Below are 17,031 nucleotides of genomic sequence, written 5' to 3' on the forward strand. Positions count from 1 at the left end.
GCTGTAGTTTCCTGGTAGCAAGGCAAGGATGTTATTATGAGCTGTATTCCCCTTCTTCAGCTAGAAAAGCCAAAAATCTGAAAAACTTCAGTATTCAGCATGAGATGAGAAGTGCCAAAGGGCTAATGAATGCTGTGACTATCTGATGAGGCAGGGAATGGACTGCTCCCACACACTGCTAAACTGGAGTTCCCAGGGAAGTATTGTAAAGAGCTCTGGTGATACCATTTTTTCCCCACTATGGGAAGCAGCAGGATTTTACTTCCTTTCTCCAACATTTTTTTTTTTAATTAAACCACTATGAATTCAGTATCTTTGAAATGTCAAGTCTTTTATCAGATCTGGCTGAAATCAGTCACTGGATTCATAAGTTATTAAGAAAGGACAGCCAGACAAGTTTTGTTTCCCAATGGCTGAAAAATTATCCAAGTGTGGAACAGAGATGGATATGCCTAGAGCATGGCTATTATTTAGATGAAAGACTGACTGAGAAAATGTATGTCAGGCAGCCTAATAATATCTCTGTATGCTCTGGTGGCTGCTTTTGAATTGTATCCACTTCTGAAGCTTAAAACAGTGCCTGCCTCGAGGTGCAATGCCTACTGTTATATATACTCTATTTTCAAAAATAAAAACGGCATCAGAAACAGGCACAAAATAAAAATAATTTGGTAAACTAGATTTATATTAATTCACAACTGAAAAAATATTCTCCCCCCTCTTTCTGTTCCACATAATTTTCAAAAGAAAGGAAACCTCTGAAGTACTTAAAGAAACCCAAGCAAATTCAGTATTATTCACTTTGCATATTCTGCAAGGCAGTAAGCAACGTCCAAAAAAGATCCACATGCCCTCTTCAGCATCATAAATTTGCCTTGTTGAGACAAAAGCAAAATCTATCTATCTATGAAGAACTACTATGGTTTTAAAACATTTGAAGAAGCAGATCATGAATTACCTGTCTGTATCACCATATACAACGTGAGCACCCCATTTTTTTGTATCATTCACCAGTTTAATGGCACGCTCCAATGTTTCTCTGGCTTTGTGGACAATGCTGTCTCCAATCTGCAAAGTTAGATTGAAAATCTTTATTCTACTGCTAAACCAAATACTAGCTCTTGGTAAACACAGTCTAACCATGCTTGATCTTGTTATGAAAACCCCTGTATTGAGATGATATATTTTATTTCATGGTTTAAATATATATAATAAATAAAAAGGTTGCTTAATATACCCCAAAATAACAAGAACTAAAAGAAAAATGATCAAAAATTATTAAGTATTAAAGTAAAGAAGAATTTGTTTCAAACTTCTTTAGAAGTTTACAATATATATTAAAAATCTATGGAGCAAGACAAGACTGCTCAGGATCACTTTCTCTAGGTTTTGGATTCTGCTGATTCCTATGAAAATTAAGAAAAAGCCACAATGTTTTATTTCCACTACTAGAATTGTAATCCAATCCACCTTTGGAAACAGTTCTACAGAAACACCAACTTCAAATGCTTCTTCACAGGAAGAAGACAACCTTCGTATTTTTCTGGAAGATCACAAATAAATCCTAAGTTGCTGATTTTCAGTACTACAAATAAAAGCAGCTTTTCTGAAGGTATTTAGTTTGTTTCAGATAATAATATGTTATCTGACTAGTGTCTTTCCAACATTTTAATACATTTTTACTTGCAACCCTTACCTCAGTGCATGGCATTCTTCCAGAAAAATTAGCAGCAGTATAGCCAAAAGTAAAATTAGCTATATATTTAAGACCCAACTGACGAGCTTCAAGCATTCGAGTCACAGCCTTGTCATGCTTATAAGCCTTCATTGACTGTTTCACCATTATCCTGGTCTTCAAGATTTCTTCTAGCATCCTTGGCAGCACACCCTTTCTTACTGAAGGCTGCCATAGAGGGAACAAAGGAAAATATGGTGTTAGAAAGCCCAATAGAAACAGTTAGGAGTGAAATCAAACCCCAGAACTGTTAGTTAACCACTGATAGGAAGACAAATTAACTAGCAAGATGCCCCAGCCACCAACAGTTTGGCTTTTCTCACAAACATTACGAGGAACCTAGAATACAGGCAAAGCTCTTAAGGACAGAACAAATAGCTTCTTGTTCTTTGTATTCATCAGCCCTGCTGATACAATGTTTAGATAACCTTATTAACTAAAATGGGACTTCAATATTTAGCTGTTAATTCTCAACGCATTAAATGATGAAGGAACATTATCTTTACAAATTCTGCAAATATTCTTTACCTAAAGTTTTCCTTTTACATTAAATACAGGTATGCTGGTGATTGCCTAAATATTTTTAACAGCTCCAGGCCATATTCATTACACATCAGCCAGCAGGACACATTACAAAATGAGAATAATGGAAAGCAAGTCAGGGACCCTCATTTCCCAAATCATTACTCTTTTTCTAAGAAAGCATTCTGCTATACAGGCAGGAGAAAAATGAATTGTTACACACAAATAATTACTGTTTGATCCCCAAACTGCACAAGTAAAATACAGTTTAATTATAGATGAAATAAGCCTTCAGTATAAAGGAAAGCATAAAGACATTTTACTTCCTGAGATGCCAGAAGTTCAGCACTTTGACAAATAGCAAAAACATTGTGAAATGAGAGAATGAACCTCCCCTTTGTCAGCTCTTAATGCAGCAAAATATAAACTACAATATCAATTTGATCTTAAGTGAGCCAATAGACAGTGAAAATGCTGTCACAGAGCACTAATATCATTACCTTGACAAAAGCAACTCCACTGGGTGACACTGTGATATCATGTCTAATCTGGTAGAGTAAGTCAGGAGGTACTCTCAGAGATGTACAGCCAAATTTGAATGCATCATATCTAATAAAGAGAAAATTTAAATATGAAGACAATTTATTCATTTAAAGACTAATCAAGTGAAAACATCAGCTCACATTAAAATGCTAATAACGTCAGCAAGGACAGAATAATCTCAAGTATAAACAAACATAACATAATTTCAAATTTCTCAGCTACATACAGAAGATTCTAGGAACAAAGTAGTAATAAATAGCTAAATTCCAATGCATGCATAATTTATAAATTCTGCTCTATGTTATGAATTATTATCAAATACTGAGTTAGTGGAGGTGTGTACTCAGTACTGTAATCCCCTATGGAAACCATCCATGTTTACCAAGTACCACACTGCACTTTCTTCCTACCTATTCACAATTTCAAATCAAGAACTTGAAAACCTGATGGTGACACCTAGCAATTACTGCAGGCATCTTTCCATTTTTCAAAATACTGTTTTATAGAGGTAATTATAATGAGCAGTGAGATCTTCCTCCAATTAACAGAATAACTGTTAAGCTCAATAAAAGATAAGATGCTACAAATAATAACTCAATTGTACCTTTTAATTTTTAGTAATTAGAACCAGAGTGAATTACAAGTGATACACAAACAATCCTAATTCATTAAGGAGTAACCCCAGTCTAGTTTTGAAGACAGATGGTGGATTTACAGTAATTTTAACTTATTCTAAAGCAATATTAAAAACCAGCATCACCACAATAATCAAAGAGGTGTACATACACACACGCACAGAGTTGTTTCCAGGGGTTTTTAAAAGAACAGAGTCTAATTCTATATTTAATTAAAAATACATATTGATTTGTATATGTATGTGTATAACATGTGCACACACACCTACATGGTAGATTTTTATCATCTGCATTGTGTAACAGAAAACGGTGTTATTCATATGTGCCCATCATTTCCAATGGCAACCAGGGGTTCTCAGTACCTTAAAAAAGACACTCAAGTATCTACAGAATCAAATATCATGAGAAGAGAGTAACAACTTACTTTCCTAAGTTCTCAACATGTCCCAGGCAGGTAGAATAGCAGTAGTTGTATGCTATGACAATGGAAGGATACAAGGACTGGAAATCCAAGACAAGAACGGCGTTGCTGTAGAAGCGGGATTCGGGCTCCATGATCAAGGGAACACATTGTGGGGCTTTCATCTGAGCTCGCTGCTGGACACTGGGAGTCACAGCAATGTAGTTCATGGGCTTTGCAATGCGCAGCATCACCGACTCCACACGGTACTGCAAATCAGTTTGGATACAACCATTGCCATCAAAAGGGCAGAACAAACCTGCATTAACTAGTGCAAACACACACTTGCATTTCCTGAATTTAAAGTACAAATTACTACTTTTCCAAAATAAATAGCCATGCTCTTAACATATATTTTAATTGTATTTTATATCACTAGATCATCTTTAGGTCCCTTCCAACCCTAACCCTAGATTCTGTACTCTGTATTACATAGAGTAGAACTTTTCCATGTGTCTCCTCTTCATTTAGCCCAAATCATTGAAAATTGAGTACATTTTTAATATGGAAAAAAAATAATCATCCAACAGGCTTCAACAATATATGTAGACAGCCATGCTACTGTCAGTGAATGAGCATTTGCTAAACTGTACTACTGTCAGATCTGGAGATCACTGAAGAAAACAAAGTATAATATGCAGTAAATGCATTGGGTGTCATGCTTTCTTCCTGACATCACAAGCAGAACAGAGAGCATAAAACAACAAACACCCTGTTCAAGATACCACAAAATGTTATACGTGTAGCTGGCAACAAGAGAATAAAACCTCAGCCCTATTTATTTGTGTTATTACTTGATGCTTTAGTAAAGGCTTTACAAGTACAAATGGGCAAGTATGCACTGTGTCCATTCAGAATAAAAACCAAAATAGCTGAAAACATAATACATGGTGTGAATACTACATACGTGGGTGGCAAGGGACTGAAAAATCCCAAAATATCAAAGAACAATTCTACATAAGTGTAAAATCCTGTGCTTTGTAAAAATCACTATTAAAGACCATATGCCTGACACACTCTGTATTCAATCATTGTACTGAATGGGTTAGATATAATTTCTTTAACCTTGAAATTATAAATGAACTTACAGAACCAACAGCCTTAACAAGATGCTGCACCTTAAACAGACGTTGGGGTTTGATGTGTAGTTAGGGAGCAACATGAACTGCCACTGCTGCCTTGCACTAAATGCACATTAATTTGTGTCCAGTGATGAATTTAGATGTATGACAATGAGGTCAGGGACTGGTTCTGGCAAGAGGTAGGTTTTGGGTTTTTCTCCCTAGTTTTCATAGCATTGTAGAATTTAGGTTGGAAAAGACCTCTAAGATCAACCAAATCCAACTGTTAACCCAACGCTGCCAAGCATCGCATTGACACATCTCTCAACTCCAGGGATGGTGACCCTGGACAGCCTGCTCCAACATCTATCCTCTTGGAGAAATTTTTTTTTTTTAATATCCAATCTAAACAAGCCAGAGAACAAACTGAGGCAATTTCCTCTTGTCCTATTGCTTCTTACTTGGGAGACTGACCCCCACCTCACTACAGACTCCTTTCAGGGAGTCATAGAGAGCAATAAGGTCACCCCTGAGCCTCCTTTCCTCCAGGCTAAACAACCCCAGATCCCCCAGCTGCTCCTCTCACAGGACTTGTGCTCCAGACCCTTCACCAGCTTCATTGTCCTTCTCTGGACTCATTCCAGCCCCTCAATGTCCTTCTTGTAGTGAGGGGCCCAGAACTGAACACAGGATTTGAGGTGTGGTCTCACCAGTGGTGAGTACAGAGGGACAGCCTGGTGGTGCTGGCCACATTGTTTCTGACAGAGGTCAGGATGCCATTGGCCTTCTTGGCCACCTGGGCACATACTGCATCATGTTCAGCTGCTGTTGACCAGCACCCCAGGTCCTTTTCCTCTGGACAGCTTTCCAGCCATTCCTCCTGTAGCCCTGCACGGAGTTGTTGGGAGCCAAGGGCAGAACCCTTACACAACTGGCCTCAGCATATTGACCCAGCCTGTCCAGATCCCTTTCTAGAGCCTTATTACGCTCCAGCAGAGCAACACTCCCTCCTTAACTTGGAGTTGTCTGCAAACTGACTAAAGGAGCACTCGATCTCATTGTCCAGATCATCACTAAGATACAAACCAGGACTGGCCTCTTGTTTGTTGCCCATGCTGAGTGCACTGGTGCAGATGCACCTCAACTGGGCTGTTGATCCTACCACCTTTTTTTAGGCAGGGGGAGAAGCCCTAATCCCTACACATCTATTCTCAGGTGCATCTGTGATTTCTAACACATCAATAACACTTTTGTCTTTGCTCCCATGTGGAACTCCAGCCCTTACCTCCACTGAGAGAGCAGACCAAAGGACTTTGCTAGGACACTGTTTCTCAGCCACTGATGTGATGCTCCCAGGTTTATCTCTAGTGGGCCTGATCTTACTCCTTTCCCCCTCCAAATAGAGTTTAAAGCTCTCTCAATGAGCCTTGCTGACTCCTGTGCAAAAACCAGCAAGTTCTCCAAACATCTGACTAGTTATCTGTAATGCCTGTGATCACCTCTTGTTAGATTTTGTTTAGTCTACTAAGAAATGTTTGAGATGGCTTAATACAATACACAAAAGTAATTTTAAAAAGTTACTGTAAAAGTCAATGAGAGATTCAAACATGGAAAAATAAAATATCTGAAATCTGTTCTTATTATTCCATTTTAATATGTTTTTCAGCTAAGGGGGAGTATCTTCATAAAGGGTAGTGACTCTTCTGTGTGAAAAAAAAATATTTGAGGTGACTGGGAATTGTTGCAAGTGCCATTTTTGTGATCTAGAAAGTTTCAATGGAAACAGAACATAACGTGCACAGAAGGGAAGAGAAAAGAACAGTCAAGATAGAAAATGCAGCATGCTTCTGTTGCTCACTCCCACTCACAGACATCTGAGAAAATGACAGGCAGAACAGTCTTTGTGGGCTGCAATCATGACAGCTTAAGCATATCTATGCTGGCAGTATGCCAGTCCCACACTCTCTGTCCCTAACTGTGCATTTCTCTTCCCTTGCTCCAACAGGGGTATTTTCTGATAGTGTGGTAAACCAGATCAGGGAGCTAAACTGGCAAATACCTACTGAACACTGCCATGGTTCTGCTGATGATGCCTGCCAGCCTGCTCCCCTTTTCCCCCAAATACAGGGTCATTACCAGAAAGACCAACAAGAACCTGCTCTGGGTCAAGAGATGACACAGGCAACTGCAGTCTAAGAAAAAAAGGTGGCTAAATTTTTTTTAATAGCATTGAATTGTTAAGGAAACTGCAGCTTCAGACACTCCCATATCTGGCTGGCTTATGATAACAGAAGAGCTGTAACACATGACAGAGTATCTGACTCTCATTTCAGGCGCTGTTCAGGTCTCACATGTAGCCATGAAGGCAGTTCAGTTAGCTCAGTCACTCACAATCTGGGCAAGGAAAGCAAGGAAGTATTACTGGAGACTGCTGGGCTCCCAAACAAAGTGCACATCTTGCTCTGCTCTGCTCCCTTTTCCCTCTGATGCTGGTATCAAAATAATAGAACCACAAACATCTTGCATGACATGCATTTAATAAAGCCAGAGCCCCTCTTGTCTTATTGTAAAATCTCACCCAGAGGTCTGCTGCACCAGAAATGTCACTTAGAACATATTCAATGCTGCTTTGTCTGCCCTGAAAGAAACTAATCTCATCTTTCTAAAACACGGTTAATTATATTTCCTAATGTTGTAGAAAGCACTCATTTTCAGTCTCATGTAAGTGTGAACAATACCAGCTCAAAGGGAAAGCTTAGTGCTCCTGAAGGCAGTAGAAGATATTCACTGGTGTGATTATATTTGGAGAATTCTATTTTTAACACCTATTTTTAACCTCTGAGACTAGGCAACTCAAAAGCAGCAATAATAGATTGCATGGTATTCTTATTGTTTCAATTTCATGTTAATTCATGTTAAGAACCTTCTGTGACCCTATGAAAATACACATATGGACTGAGAAGATACCGAAGAACCAGAACCTTTTGTAAAAACCATTGTGGTTTTGTGAAGTATAAGGAGAATGAACTAATGAACTCTTACCTGGGAGCCTCTTGTTAATACATGTAAGAACTGAATGCCAAAAACTCTTGCCATTTCACTTGTTCTGTCAATCAAATCCAGTTTGTCTAACAAGAGGAGATTGCCACGAACCCGGCTAACATAATGATCAACCATTTTCCATCTGTCAGAGTGAACACCTCGTTATAAACAATCAGAAGACTGCTGCTCTTTCTACTAAGACAAATGTATTTTTATCGTAACTTGTAACAAACCAGCCAATAAAATTTTCCTCTAAAACATTTTCATACAACTCTTTCAAAAGTGTGGCATATATAAATATACACTTAGGTATTCTAAAGACATACACACATTGTGTTGCAGCAAGCTACTGTTAAGGCACCTTGCAATGACTTAATATACCCTGTTTTCCTCACTGCCCCAAAGGATTACCAAAACAGACACAACTACCTCCTCATCTCTTTACATGTTTTTTAACTGACTGGATCTTTGTGGAAACATCCTTCTGTATTAAGAATGCCTACCACAGTTGAACATAAATTCATAATTTCAGTATAAATCACATTTCCACTTAGCTACAGAAACCTTTACAGAAATTTTATGTATGTCACAAACAACATGCAGATCAGTATACAATTTCATGAATTGTTCATATCACACAATACCAAATTGCTTCAAAAAGAGTGAAGCTGAATGTGATACATGTCACATGAAGGTATTTTTAAGCAGCTATAGCTACTGTCTTAACATTTTGTGTGCTGTTTTGTAATACTTTTAAGCCTAGCTTGCTTGACATGCACTTGAAGTAAAACAGAAGCCTGGCAGTTCATTAAAAGCCCTTTTGATGAATAGCATAAAAAGACATTACAGAACTTCAAAACAGTGCATCTATTCAGGTATGTTGAAAATATAACTGAAAATATTTTATTGTAATATTGAGGGTATAACTATACAACAGAATATCCAAGTAAATAAGCTCATGTTGCTGCATATACACTGCTCTAGTGCCTAAGCTAAATTGATTATTTCTTCCTATTGTGGCTTTATCTTACACCTATCTAATCTTAAGAATCTGGCCTTAAAAACAGCAAACAAAATGGATTAATATATCATTACCTGTAGACATCTGCCTTATTGTCAAACCAATCAGACAGAACTCGGAACGTAAATAAAGGAAAACGATGATGAAGAACATGAAACCCCACGTTTTCAAAAGTGTAATTCGTTAGATTCACCTAGAACACCACAGTGGACATGTCAAGATGCATGATGGCTTTCATAATTGAAAAACCTCTACTTTTCAAAAACTGCAAGAACTAGATTTATTAAGTTTTTGTTAGTATTTAGTTAAAAAAGTGAGTCTTTATTCTTAGAAATCCCTAACTATTCACAACTCAGGAAAAAGCATCCCTTATCAATTGAAAAGAATTTGCAGAATTAAGTAGTTCATAAAGATCAGGTCTGAACTTGGTCAGAAGAAGATTTGTAAAGACTGGGCTATTTGAGTATTAAATGGAAAGTTATACATAGAACAACAACAACAAAAAAATCTGTCAGTTTAAAATATGTTAAAGTACTTATTGAACTAAAAGCACCATACTAGACAAATTCCTAAAACAAGTAAGTTGTTCTCAAAACCTACAAATCAGTGAAAAGCAGTATCATTAAGAAACACTACTGAAAAATAAAGGCTTCAGTTCTTTACAGTTTAGAGATACACAAAACCTATTCTCACAAACTGGCAAACTGCTCTATTTGAAAAGGTGTCTAAAGAAAAAAATTGTAGAAGTCACAAAAGTTACATGCAACTTCCAACTAAGTCTGCAACAATTAGAAAACTCAGTAAATCAAAACATTAACCTTTTAAAAAATTTACCTCATGTCTCATCATTCTCCATATATTCAAGACAATTCGCCCAACAATATTTATTTCACTCATTGTATCTGCTCCATATTCATCCAGCTCGGTGGCAAATCTGTTCTCTTTATTTTCATCTAAAGACATTAAAGGAGACTATATTTAGACAAGTTATAAGACAGTCAAGACCAGATCAAACCATCCCTCTTCCAATTTGTGCTCTCTAGAAAAATAAGAATTCATAAAGATTACTGCTGATTCCACAAAATTATTTACCAGTAATCTACACAATCTCTAAATGAAACTCCCGCATATTTTTCTGCTCTTGCCCTTTGCAGAGAACTCTTACTTCACTGAAATAGTGTCCAAGGCAATATATTCTCCATAGTGAGTATATTGGTTATGCAGTGCTGAATGTTACTGAGAGTCAGCTGCACATGCAGTAGTGCACAACATAAAATGTAATTAAAAAGAAGTGATTTCTGCCTTAAGGAGCTTACAACTCAAGGCTTTACTTGCAATGATCTTACATAGACTGAACCAGGTCATGGGAGAGAAAATTCAGTCTCTTTCATATAGTATAAGCAAACCCACAGCAGTGGGAGTAAGTAGACATGAATTCTGCATAGCACAGGGAGAAGGAAATAGGAAAGAACCAATGCAGATGCAGAAGCAGCACTCAAAATCTTTCTGTGAGACAGCAGCGTCTAAAGTAGAGAAATATATCCTCTTTTGCCATCCTTGATTTTCGTCATGCTTTGGAATACTACAGCACAAGAGAAGACAGTCTTTTTGGTATACATTTCTTTAAACTATCTTTTTTCGAGCCATTTCAAGTCTACAGTTTTGGTGTTTTGTCCAGAGTCTACAAAGATGTTTTTTAAAATGTACCACACAGACTAAAATCCATTAGGAAAAACACACTGATCCTCAGCCTTATTCTTATTAGTTTAACAGCAGAGAAATCACTTCAAGGCAATTTACCCACAATTCTAAATCCATATCCATTTTTTTAACTGCTGGTTGCTTTGTATTCTGCCATCACTCATTTATCAGGTACAGCACAGTCTGTACAGTACCCTGATAATAAAGAGCAGAACATTTTGGACACAGAGTGTAGAAGTGTGGATACACACTGCTTTGCAATAACGATCAGAACTGAACAATCAGATCCTCAGACAGTCATGAAGCACATTTACCCTCCATGACAGAAGTAAAAATTGCCTGAAATGCTGCAGAACAGTTATGAAACAACATAACACAGACTAATTTTGTATGTTGATCTTCAAATGTGTCCCATATAAATTAAAATATGGTTAAGAAAACCTATTCATCATTTACTGACCTTACTAGTAAATCACAGATCCTTGACAAAATTTAGCAGACCTTTTGTACACTTCATCAAAATGCATATCATCTTTTTAACCTCCCTATTGTTTCAGATTTTTAAGGAGGAAAACCAGCAATTTATCTTTCCATGTTTGGATGGAAAAAAGGACCCACCAAGTAGCAACATTTTTTCTTCTGCTTTTCTTCATTTCCACATGCTGGATCTCCTGTGAAAGTGAGGAACTTGCATTTCTTCCTCTCCTTTTTTAAAATTTTTTTTCAAGTTTTTTTTTAATTACTGGAAGTAGAAGCTACTGGTTAGTTCTACTTTCTTCAGTGTCATCCCAGTTCTCTTTTGACTTGTTGAGGTGATTTCCTATATTAAGTTTGCTTCATGTCTTGCTGGTAAAAAACAGGCAGCAAAGTATACTGTGATCACAAGAGAGACCTACTGTCTGATCAACTCTGCCTGTGATGAGCACCACTATATAACAAAAAACCTGCACTACTTTACAACTGGTGTGGGAAATGTGTCAACAGAACCATGTAAGCCTCTTCGGGAACTATGCTGGTAAGAAGCAGAACAGGACATCCCTCCTATTTTTCAAGTGCATGAGATGAAATAAAAATAAGTCTCCTCTCATCCTCTCTTACCCACTCCCTAACTCTGAGCTGTGATGCAAAGGAGGAAACAGGAGGCCACACAAAAAATGCCACCACGCACAGGCATGGCATGCACTTCTCTTGTGATGTGTCCTATGTTCACTTGTAAATGGCAGAGGTAGCACCAGACTCAGTCAATAAAGCAAAACCAGAGAGAAGTCCAGTTTTGTTTTTGTTAAGTTGAAATCACAGGAAAGGAAAAGTCCCTTCCATCTCTATTTCAACAGGAGGAAAGAGAAGCATACTTTTTGAAGGAGCACTTCCTGTTCTGAAAACACAGCATATGAAGAAGGGAGGGAAATGCGAAGCACAGGGGTTGGAAAAGCAAGAGGGAGACAGATGGGGTCAAAATCATGGACAAGGAGGCCAAAAAGCAACAGAGAACACAACTTGCACGTATATGGTCATGCATGCAAGGCATTTACAGCATGACATTTCTGGGAAGAGCTCATCAGTGTAAACATTTTCTCATCTTTCTGCTGCAATTCTGTCAAAACAAACCAAACACCTTAAAATAACAGCAGTTCTTAGAAACATTTTTAAGTGTTATGTATTCCACTCCTGAGTATTTATCTAGCAGCTGGCACAGGAACACCTGCACTACAAATACCAGTGCTGTGCAGATCGTGCCTGTGCTCTGCATGCCCACTTGAACTTCATGTACAAAAATGTTAAGGGCTACAATCCTGATTTCCTTCACTAGAACTGAACCCATCTTGTGTGGGACTTCATAGCTGTAGAGAAGGAAACCTGACTGTGAAATACATGGGGACACTACCATTAGGAACCATACAGTTCCCTTTCTTCTTTGAGGACCCATGCATGTGTATCCCAAAATCAGTAACTTGAGGAAGAGCTTATGTCAGGAAGATAAGTACTATTAACAGCTTTGCTGATTGTTTGGTTCTGCATCAACCACAGTGCAGACAGAGCTGTCCTGCAAGACACAAACTGTGACTCAGCCTTTGAGAACAACAGCAGAGACACATGTCCCAAACGGAAGAGATTGTTCAGCCATACGTCTACAGTAGAGCAGCAAATCTTTGTGATTTTTGGTGGCTTTAAGGAACCTTTGACTACAACACTTACTTGTTCTCTTACTACAGATATTGCACATCTTTAGATGTAACGTCAAAAATTTTTCTGAACATCCTTCAGCACCTTTGAAGACTGTACCCAGAGGCATTATTTTGCAACTAGTGTATCATCTCAATTTGAGCCATCAGGGAAACTGAGTAACAAGGTTCATGCAATCCACCATTATTCCTGAAGAATAAATTTGACAGCTTTGTCCTGAAGAGAGAAACTTATGAGCATTGACGGCCTGTTCATATTTGAACTATCACGTGATTCTGTTTTCAAATATATGAAGTATTTAAAAATTCACCATAGTTCAATTACCAACAACTTTCAGCTGAAGATACAAATTTTTTTCTTGTGTTTTCTTGTCTCTGGGAGAACTAAATAACTCAGTTCTTTTCCAAATATGTCACAAGTATTGAAAGCATCAGGAGTATACCAATATTCAAGCCTCAAGAAAGGACTGTGTGAACTCAGTGCTGCTAAAACAACATATTCTCCTGGCCTGGCACACAGGACAACTACATAAAAGATGATTTCTGTGCTGGGTATGCTCAAAGATTCAAGTAGCCCAGTATCATGTTCTGTCACATACTCAAAGGCAGGTGCTTCAAGATGGGGGAAGCAGTTACTGATACTCTCCCTACAACTCTTCCAGCTTCCAATCATTTGCAGCTTCCTGGGCCAGACATCATTTTCACATATATCATAGCTCCAAATGGATTCTTCTTGCAAGAACTTATCTCCTTTTAAAGCAATGTACACTATAAGCATTTGTACAATCTTGTGACCAGGAACTAAAGAGTTCAGCAATGCTGAGATTAAAAATTAACTTCTATTCTGTAGCTGCCACTTGCTAGCTTCACTTTATTTCCAGTTCTTGCATTGGAAATGACCATGAAAACCCAATCTCTATTTCCCTTTACATCCCTCAATATTTCACAGGCTTTTTCCTTTCCTACATTGTTTTGTCTCTTCTGGAATACAAAAATTACTAAATTATAAGACACATCTGGATAACCCTTCTCATTTTTACCAGTTCCCTTATATCCACTTTGATGGGAGGAAGGTTATGAAGAGGCTACAGTCTCGGTATTTGAGGTACAAGCACCCTACAGATTTTTATGTTTTTTACACGTACATTCACTGCTTTATATTTTCCTTGCTCCATAATTCCTAACGTTTGCTTTTGCAACCATTACAAAGCAACAGGCTCAAGTTTTTAATAGAACAATCACAGTAATGGACTTCTTATTTCACAGCAATTTTATTTCTGTACGGAGGCTTTTTTCTGTACAGCTGACAAAACCAGCTTTTTCAACAGTTTTGATGTTTAAAGTCTTCCTCATCCACATCACCCTGATGACTGCAAAGAGCCAGAACAAATTTTTGAGACACTTTTTCATTTTATAGTTATCCTGACTCTTCTCAGGTGCGACAGCACATTTATTTAGCTGCTCACTAACTCCATTCTTCAGAATGACGGCTTCTATTGATTGGCTAAGTATAGGCACTAGGCTTACCATTCTCATCCAAGTTTTCCTGCCAGTCTAAACAAACTTTTTTCTGAATGCTGGAGGAAAGCATCAGCACTTGGACCCAATAAAATTTGCCCAAAGTACAAGAATGGTCATTGAAAGTGAGGATTTTATTACAAAGCTGTCCAGGATAATTGCTGCTCAAGAGCAGTTTTATGTTCTTGTATTACAGCCAGAGAAATCACAAATGATGATTATGGTAGGTACTCTGAATGGCTGGAGCCAAGGAAAGCAAAAGAAGGTTTGGTAGCAGAAGCACCTCCAAGAACTGAAACTTAACCCACAACTATAGAATGTAAGTCCAGGTTCATGAATACAGGACACACAGAGAAGTGGAATATGCCATAAATTTGAAAATTCAGAAAACACCAGGGGTATGTGTGATTATACTATTAACAACACAGGAGTAAGAACAAAAAAAGTCTTTCTGAAGAAATACTCTGCATTTATTTTTTAAATTTGTTCATAGATTTCAACTTGCTTCTACTGGAACTGAACTGAAGCCCTAAACAAGTAACTTACCTGGCACACGAGAAATCATCTGGCATAGATCAACATTCAGTGCAGCAGCCCTCTGTAAGAGATAACCCCAGGAATGCATCTGGACTTCATAGCCTAGCAAAATGTCTGGGTCATATCTAGAGAGGTAGGGGGAGAAGAAAAAATAAGCTTCATATAATTTACAAAAATATTTTCCATGAACAAAGTATAAACAGGATTGCATTCAAATTATGTTGAGTTTAAAAAAGACGCAGTCAAAATGGTTTCTATGAAAGCAGCATCTGGACTAGGAGACAATATTCAAAACAGGCAATCTCTTAGGGTTTTTAATAACATTCAATGGCAAAAATATTTAGAAAGGATATTTTCACTGGAAGTTTTTTTCCTGTTCTTTACAAATAAAGAATGAAACTGAGGTCTCATCAGGTATTACTGATGGCATCAGGAAGTATTAAGCATAAACTGAAACTTAGCTACCGGCACGAGACAGATGCGCAGTGAAATATAGCCATGCCTATGGAACAGAATTTGCCAGTAAGTTAACTGGAATGTTTACAGATAATATTGTGTCACACATACTGCACTGTAACTTTGAGTAATCAGAGGGAACTTCGGGTCCTAAACGATGACCTTTATTGGGAGTTACAGTTTCTAGCTGAGTGAGAGCTGTCTAAACTGAAACAGGGAAAAGCAACTGTATCTACCAGTTCTCTTGAAATACCTCTTTATTTAGATGGCCTTCTTTCTAGAAGACACACAGAAAAACTTATGCTGCATCTCTTTCCAGTTGGAAAATCTAACTGGCTCAAGTATGACAAAAAAGTCAGAACTGACTTCTGACATAATTACTTCCAGTCAGGCTCAGAGTAAAGCTCACTAGACAGAAGGACAAAAAATGTGGCTTTAAAGACAAAGCACAGGTAGGAGTTAGCTCAGAGGAGCCAGTATCACCTAACATCGGAGTAGGCACTATTAAAACCACAAGTCACGATCTGGTGATTTGCTCAATAGCCTAAGAATGATTTTGTTGGGCAGAAAGACACCGGACAAAGTAACATAAGATATCTCTTATTTTTATAGCAAAAAAAAAAAAAAAGGAAAGGAAGTTTCAGTGGGATGAATAGCTGCTTCTTGGTTAGACTGAATGATTTTTAGTGTGTTTTCCAACCTTGATGCAGCAGGTAACATTCAATACAACTGAATGACATCAGGGCAGCTGTCAGGAGGTAGAGGATGGATGATGGGCTGAGGATCCTGTACCATAGTCTGTGCCCAACCCTACAACAGGACACAGCCTTGTAGACCTTAGTTTATGGAGGGAGTGGGCAGAGGCCTTGGATTATGAACAGGAACTCTGTGCTCCTTGCATCCATAAACACATAAAAAACCCCAAACATTTCCTGACTGTTGAATACAGAACACCCTTTCCCTGAATACTGAGTTAGTTGTATCACAGACATTACAAATGAAGCTTCAGACTTTATCAGGAAAGTGTCTTCCTTGCTTATGTGTCCTAGCCAAAGGCAATGACAACTCACTTTGGAAATACTAATTACTCTGAGAATAGCTCCAAAAAAAAGTTTCTTCACACTTCTGCCATGGACACTGACCTTCTGTGAAAAATAGTTGAATGCTGTTATTCAGGATGGCTCTCTTTTTATTACAATTTGGGCTTTTGCACCTGTGAAAGGTTGCAAAAATCCCCTTTATCATCTACTTCTACTTGTGAAGGAATGGTTTTGATACAATTTTTACCTAAAGCAAGGGATTCTAAAGCACGTTTTTGATTTTTAGCGTCCTACAGAAAGTAAAAGAACTATCACTTTGAATTTGGGGGATATTTTGCTATCTGTTCATGTCAAAAGAAGAATTATTTGGTTTTGGAGGCAGAAATGATTATCAGGAGTGAAAGCAGTAAATTTACTCAATATGGAAACCTATTCTACCAATGGTACAAACCCAAAGCTACTTGGAACAATTTACAATGATTGTGAAATGATGCTCAAAATTATTAATAGCTCAATTTCAGCTTTGAAATAAAAAGGAATTATGCCATGTTTTATACAGGCATAGAATAAACATTAT

At 37.7% G+C, this 17,031-nt stretch overlaps 1 protein-coding gene across 1 annotated transcript in view; it reads right to left on the reverse strand.

Moving 5' to 3' along the window:
* REV3L (REV3 like, DNA directed polymerase zeta catalytic subunit) overlaps positions 1-17,031 on the reverse strand; it is a 70,548-nt gene that overhangs the window by 9,136 nt on the left and 44,381 nt on the right. Inside the window, exons 18-25 of the mRNA XM_031066680.1 lie at positions 14,968-15,083; positions 9,854-9,972; positions 9,094-9,212; positions 7,999-8,140; positions 3,860-4,104; positions 2,758-2,866; positions 1,697-1,903; positions 959-1,068 (exon numbers count right to left, since the gene is read on the reverse strand). Of these exons, the coding sequence (XP_030922540.1) occupies positions 959-1,068; positions 1,697-1,903; positions 2,758-2,866; positions 3,860-4,104; positions 7,999-8,140; positions 9,094-9,212; positions 9,854-9,972; positions 14,968-15,083 (1,167 nt within the window). The remainder of the gene's footprint in view (positions 1-958; positions 1,069-1,696; positions 1,904-2,757; positions 2,867-3,859; positions 4,105-7,998; positions 8,141-9,093; positions 9,213-9,853; positions 9,973-14,967; positions 15,084-17,031) is intronic.

The sequence above is a fragment of the Geospiza fortis genome, unplaced genomic scaffold (assembly GCF_000277835.1).
Source record: "Geospiza fortis unplaced genomic scaffold, GeoFor_1.0 scaffold98, whole genome shotgun sequence".
NCBI lineage: Eukaryota > Metazoa > Chordata > Aves > Passeriformes > Thraupidae > Geospiza > Geospiza fortis.